Source organism: Panicum virgatum, chromosome 3K (assembly GCF_016808335.1).
Source record: "Panicum virgatum strain AP13 chromosome 3K, P.virgatum_v5, whole genome shotgun sequence".
NCBI lineage: Eukaryota > Viridiplantae > Streptophyta > Magnoliopsida > Poales > Poaceae > Panicum > Panicum virgatum.
Window position 1 is genome coordinate 42266322 of NC_053138.1, and position 6788 is coordinate 42273109.

A 6788-nucleotide genomic window follows, 5' to 3' on the forward strand; every position below is an offset into this window, starting at 1 on the left:
TAAATTAATATACTTCATTAGATTCATCTCCCAATTTAGCCCCAGGGTTCCGCAGTTAGTTTTATAATTAATCTTTATTTAATACTTCTAAATACTAAAAAGTTCCAGGGACTTAAAAAAAGTCCCTGGAACCAAACAAGGCCTATATAAGTTATATTTGAAAAGTTTCGTAAATTATTTTATATAGATTCATATGAGATTTTTAATGATGTGAAGGAGAGAGAAGAAGGCTTTGCGAAATAATTATTTTATAACTTAAAATTAAGAATAATAAGATCACTTATTCATTATTGTACGAGTTGTTATACTACTTGAAATATTTTTTTCAGTCCACAAATTAAGGACATGGAACTACTACGGGAGAATAAAAACAAGAATGTAATTTGTAAAGGTTGGTGCGCACCCACCGCGTCTGTCCTCAATCTCTAAAGTGCGGCGCCCTCACCCGGGTTCGGCATCAGCAACTGGTGCTGCTGCTGCCGCCGCCGAACAAACAATCCCCATTCCCCACCAACATGGCAGCGTGGCCGGCGGCGGCAGCCTCCCTCCTCGTCGCCGTTCTCTCGTGCTGCACGGCAGCACGGGCCATCAGGACGCACGGCGGCGGCGGCGGCTATGTCTCCGCGGTCGGGGACCCCGGCATGCGCCGCGACGGCCTCCGCGTGGCCTGGGAGGCCTGGAACTTCTGCAACGAGGTCGGCCAGGAGGCCCCCGGCATGGGCAGCCCCCGCGGCGCCGACTGCTTCGATCTCGGTCGATCCATCCATTCATGCTCCCATCTTTCTCCTCCCTGTCCCTCGCCATTCTTCCTCATTCCTCACACGCGAGCAGACAGAGATTAGAAATTTAGGATTGCCAGTTCGGCTCTGGGTCAAGCATTGTTCCCGAGATTCGAAAATTCAGGAAGGCTAAATCAAATCTTTGCAGAGACCAGCGCCGGCGAGGACGGCCAGCCGGTGTACGAGGTGGTGCACCGGGTGACGGACGCGGACAACAGCCTCCGCGCGGGGGACCCGTTCCCGGGGGCGCCGGCGAGCGCCACCGTCACCGACGTCGACCGCTACGCGGCGGCCAAGGAGCTGTACCTCGGCGACCGGTGCCAGGTGCCCGACAGCCCGGCGCCGTGGCAGTTCTGGATGGTCATGCTCAAGAACGGCAACCTCGACACCACCGCCGCCATCTGCCCGGAGAACGGCCGCCCGGCGCGCCCGTTCCCGCAGACGTCCCGGTTCCCCTGCCCGGGGGGCGCCGGGTGCATGAACCAGCCGCTGGTGTTCCACAACCGCACCGCTCTCGACGGCGACGGCCAGTGGCTGCGCGGCGGGCTGTTCGGCACGTACGAGCTCGATGCCGCGGATCTCGGCAGCGGCGATGTGTCGTACTACTCCGTCACGTGGGAGAAGGAGGTTGCGGCGAGCGGCGAAAACGGCGGGTGGGCGTTCCACCACAAGCTGCGGACGTCCAAGATGTACCCATGGCTGATGCTGTACCTGCGCTCCGACGCCACCAGAGGATTCTCCGGCGGCTACCACTACGACACCAGGGGAATGACCAAGATCGTAAGCTCCAAAGTTGTGTCTGGCCTTTCTTGGTTTCCTCGCCATTGGGTTCTGACAGATTCTCCAAATTTGCTATTAGTACATTGGAATTTACTGCTTATACTTTTAAAAGATACACATACAGACACTTTTTGGACCACACCGTTCTGTTTGGGGGGGGCACGAGCACGAGCTTCGAAGTTGTCGTCGACCACATGATGTGGTGGCTTGCATCTTCAGTTCTTCTCGGCTTCATTTCCTAACTGATGAGAGCGAGGGTGTCGACCAGGTGCCTGAATCGCCGGACTTCAAGGTGCGCGTGACCCTGGAGGTGAAGCAGGGCGGCGGGCCCAACAGCCAGTTCTACCTGATGGACATGGGCAGCTGCTGGAAGAACGACGGGCGGCCCTGCGACGGTGACACCGCCACCGACGTCACCCGGTACAGCGAGATGATCATCAACCCGGAGACGCCGGCGTGGTGCCGGCCGTCGAGGATCGACCAGTGCCCGCCGTGGCACACGTTCCGGAACGGCACCCGCGTCCACCGCACCGACGCCGCCCGCTTCCCCTACGCCGCCTACCACGTCTACTGCTCCCCCGGGAACGCGCGGCGCGCCGAGCAGCCCACCACCTACTGCGACGCCTACAGCAACCCGCAGCCGCAGGAGATCCTGCAGCTCGTGCCGCACCCGGTGTGGGGCGAGTTCGGCTACCCGACGGCGAGGGGGCAGGGCTGGGTCGGCGACCCCAGGGCGTGGGAGCTCGACGTCGGCGCCCTGTCGCAGGCGCTCTACTTCTACCAGGACACGGGCACGCCGCCGGCCAAGAGGCGGTGGACGTCGCTCGACGTGGGCACGGAGATATACGTCAGCGAGAACGCCGAGGCCGAGTGGACGCTGAGCGGGTTCGATGTCCTTGTGCCGGACCACTGTACCAGGGCACAGCAAGGAGCCAGCAATAGCTGCTGGTAGAGTCGTCGCTCTCGCAGATGACCATGACCTTCGCTTGTAAGCAACACATTAATTCCATTTGATACAACAAACATTTCTTTACGCAATTTTTGTTGAAATTTGTAAGCAAACGTGCAGACATGTAGGCACGCGTCAAGGAACAAAGCCATAGATTGGGATGGTTGAGAGGTTGTCATACGCCCTATATATACATCAAGAATCAAATCCTAGCGATGCGATGATATCTTTAATGGTAACTGATATGCCTACCGACTGCAAAACAAGAATCGAATGGCGACTTCGTTAATCTTGAAATACGTTGATCATGTCTTCTGTAAGCTTTATCTGATGCTAATATTTTTTTTGTGACGAAATGCTAATCCAATAGTTGCTAGTTGCGTAGGTGAAGGCCAGACACATTCAAAGGATAAGCAAGCATCAATGATTGTCTCTCCATTTAGCTTTTACTTCAATCAATTAGGCTTCTGAAGTCGCCCAACAACCTCAACGTTTCATTGCATCGGTCTGAAAGAAACGTTTCTTTCGGACCGATGCGATGAAACGTTGAGGTTGTTGGGCAACGAAAGATGCCTATTCAGTCAAAGAGCCAACCTGAAGTATTATTTCACTGTCTGTAGTCCTGCAACAACAGCATTCTCTGCCTACAGACTTTTTATCGTGTGGCATAGTTAACTTATCATGCAACAACCATAGTCATTCAATACAACATTTCCATTTTCTACCGCTAAAGTGGGTCTCTATTTGATTTCCAACATTGAACTCTCAAAGATGATCACAATTTTAGTGTCAAAACCAGGTAAAACACTTCGATTGGTCGTGGATGGGTTGATTATGTAAACTCTGGCGTGGACGGATTAGGTAGTTCAAGGTTGCAGATTGGAAGTCTTCAGGAAGTAAGGTTGGAATATCGATATTTCCCAAGCAGCAACCCTTTCAGACACCCTAACGTGTTTCCTTTTCCTCACATCAGGAAAGAGCAGCCAGAACGCAAGGACCGATTAACTGCATGACTTCCCTGCAGGTTATGGCACTTAACCTCGGACAAAATTTATCAGAGAAAGAACATCCAGAAAAGATAAGAGACAAGAAGAACGAAACAAATTAGGAGTCAAACATGTTATTTCACAAATACCTAGTAATACCTGAAGAATGTCGAAAGCATCATAATGCAAAAGTGAAGTATATCTATAACAAGGCCCTACAGCATAATGATCCGCACATAAATACATGTCATCCATCTACTCAATTACATAAGTGATTATGAAACACTGGAATACCCAATACAAAACCGGGTGCAGTTGACACTATAGGCCCAAAATTTACAGTACATCAGGCTCTTCAAAATTGCTGAAATTCTGTTACAAATTCTTCTTCCAGTCGGAATGGGACATGCGGAGGTCAATTGACTGCAGCTGGTTCCTCAAATCCCCATTCTCTGCAATTAGACGGTCATACTCCATAAGTAAACCTTCAGATTGTTTCTGTAAAGCCACAGAATTTGCTTCTGCAGTTTTTAGTTCCTCTGTTTTCTTTTGTGACTGATCCTTGAGTATTTGCACTTGTTCCTTCAAACTTGCAATCTCTTTCTGGTATCCTTGAATCTCTTCCGCGCCTCCAAGTTTTGCTTCTTCTAATGTCCGGCTCTGTTTTGTAACAGCCTCCATGTTTTTCTTCATAGTTCTCAACTCTCTAATATAGTGATGTAGCCGATCAATAATCAATCCCAGAAACAGAGAATATCCTGCAAGAAAAAGAGCAAGCATCTGAGTTTTTGCTCATCATACAAAACTGCAATTATAGAAAGCTACATATTACTCTAGTTCCAGAAATATGCATGACTGAAAACAGGGGAAACATGACTGCTACCTTAAAGGGAAAGCAACTCCATTCCCGAGTGACACTGCACTTACAACCTATTTGTACAGCTCCTTAGCAACCATAGAATCAAAGGGCTCAAATCTCTTGGGTGGTTACTCACTTTTGAATAAATGGGCCAAAACATCTGGTTGTAATTGACTTGTACAAATGGGTTGTATGTGAAGCATATTATATCATGGGGTAGCACAAAGGAAAAGATTATTAAGAAACTGAATCATTTGTTCTGTCAAGTGCCTCGGTGGGAATGCTAAGATGTGAATGGACCTCTAATTCACTAACAAGAAACAACAATTTCCGCGGGTTTGTAATGCAAAACATTTTTTGTATAACTAAAGCAATTAATAAAGATATTCTGATAAATACAAAATGCTTTCCATATATTAGAGGAGGTACATAGGATGCTAAGATGAATTATCAATGAAAAAAGATAATGCCCTAGATAATATAATGAGAAGCCATTTCGCTATCCCTTCCACTTTCAAAAGGCAGGCATGAAGCACAGATAAATATGTCACAAAGAGGATGATAAATCATAACGCAACCTGATACGAAGTTCAGATATGACACAAATATGCAATTAGTTCGACCTTTGGATTTACTAAGCAAAATAACATCGTTAATTGTAACAGCAACGAACATTAGGTAGCAAGTAAATGGACATTAGACATTTGTTTAGAGTTTAGACTTTATAAGAGTATCGACAAGATAGCTATTTAGCATCCACAAGTAAGCTACATGAACAAACCATGAATTTGATGATTTTCCCCAGATATTACTGGGAATTTGCTCTACATAAGTGCCCAGTCCATGTCCAGATGGTGTTCAGTGTAAACACAAATATATTTTTCATTGTACTTTCAGATGTGACCTTGCAGCTTGACTTGTTGAACAATGATCAGAGTCACCCTTTGCAACTTGAACATGATAAGAGTGAACCTTAACCAAATTCTAACTTGGTGTTACGAATTGAGAATATTGTAACCACAGCCTCATTAGCAAAACTAGAGCTCCAGCGAATAACATCTAAATCAATAATCCCATTGCAATAGCCTGCTATTAGTATTACACCAAGGACAAATGGACAATATAGCAATAGCAAACTAAACTTGTCTTTTTAAAAAAAAAAAAAATCCGTAGTGAATAGCCAATTTTTCTCTTTCCTTGTGAAGAAGTGCCTGCAATTCTCTATGATGCATCCAGTCAACAACACCAAAACGAGATGCAGTAATATGCGGTAATTACATATTTGATTTTATTATAACTTGCTGCGATTTAAATTCGCCAATGGCACCGACAACTCCTGTAACATTGGCAGGAGTCGTAAGCGTCCTACCCCGAAAACCACTCATAATCCAATCATCCACGGACCATTCTGTTGCCCCCCCTTTCGGTTACCTTAGCAAACCTCAAATCGCGATCCAGGGATTATTAATAAGCAAAACAAGAGGGAAACATACCCATGAGCGACGCCTCGAGGAGGTGCCGGCTCGCAAGCACCTGGTCCGTGGGCGTGAGCTGCCCGAGCTCCCCCGCGCGGCGCCTGATCTTGGCGACGCTGTACCCGGAGGAGGCGAGGACGAGGAGCATGGTGGCCGCGACGGTCCTGGCCATGACGGGCCCGCGGCCGCGCTTGGCGCGGTCGAGGGCGAGCAGCGCCAGGCGGCGCGCGGGCGTGCGGAACAGCAGCGACAGCGCCAGCGCCGCCTCCGCGGCCAGCAGCGCGAACAGCAGCTGGATCATCGCTGGGGGCGGGCCCCGGTTCCCGGTGACGCTGGGAGACTGGGCGTGCCGGTGCCGGAGGGGGGAGGAGAGCAGCGGGAGGGCGGGCGGGCGAGGAGGGCGGAGATCCTGAGGAGGAGAGGGAAACGAAGAGCTAGAAAGGGCCAGGGATCTGGCGAATGGTCAGTCAATCGAGGACGGTTTCTAGAAGCCCGTCGTACGGGGTCGTCGTCTCTGCTGAAGTGGGGCCCTGTTTGGTTCATGTAGCACAGTAGCACGCACAATTCCGGAAAAAAGAATCTTTAATGCATGGAGTACTAAACGAAGTTTATTTGCAAAACCTTTTCACGGATGGGTGTAACTTTTCGAGATGAATCTAATGACGGTAATTAATCGATGATTGGCTACAGTAATGCTACAGTATCCAACTTCTAATCGTGCGGTCAAAGGCCTCATTAGGTTCGTCTCGCGAAGTAGCGCAGGACTGTGGAATTAGTTTTACAAATTGACTTTATTTAGTACCCCTAATTATTGGTCAAAGTTTTTGTGCTACTTGTGCTAGAGCAAACCAAACAGGGCCTGGGTTGCGCAGGTGGCGGTTGCAGGAGCAGCTGTGAGGGACCCAAACTGGCGACCAGAGGGGGTGAATGTGAGCTGAACAAAATTTCTCCAAAATTTGA

The 6788-nt window shown here is 48.9% G+C and overlaps 2 protein-coding genes across 5 annotated transcripts; one reads left to right on the forward strand and one right to left on the reverse strand.

The window, feature by feature from the left end:
* The first annotated feature begins 399 nt into the window (after window positions 1-399).
* Window positions 400-2946, forward strand: LOC120699209. 4 transcript variants are annotated; one of them, XM_039983113.1, is made up of 4 exons: window positions 404-753; window positions 928-1559; window positions 1828-2547; window positions 2629-2946. In XM_039983113.1, the coding sequence occupies exons 1-3, from the start codon at window positions 516-518 to the stop codon at window positions 2509-2511; spliced, it is 1554 nt and encodes a 517-aa protein (XP_039839047.1). In that variant the 5' UTR covers window positions 404-515; the 3' UTR covers window positions 2512-2547; window positions 2629-2946. The 4 variants fall into 4 exon arrangements, with proteins under 4 accessions (XP_039839046.1, XP_039839049.1, XP_039839047.1 ...); XM_039983112.1 differs by having other exon boundaries at window positions 400-753; window positions 1828-2747; XM_039983115.1 differs by having other exon boundaries at window positions 403-753; window positions 904-1559; window positions 1828-2747.
* Window positions 2947-3605: 659 nt separating this feature from the next.
* LOC120699210 lies at window positions 3606-6280 on the reverse strand. Its single transcript, XM_039983116.1, has 2 exons — window positions 5847-6280; window positions 3606-4252 (listed from the first exon to the last, which is right to left on the reverse strand). The coding sequence occupies exons 1-2, from the start codon at window positions 6127-6129 to the stop codon at window positions 3870-3872; spliced, it is 666 nt and encodes a 221-aa protein (XP_039839050.1). The 5' UTR covers window positions 6130-6280; the 3' UTR covers window positions 3606-3869.
* Window positions 6281-6788: the final 508 nt, after the last annotated feature.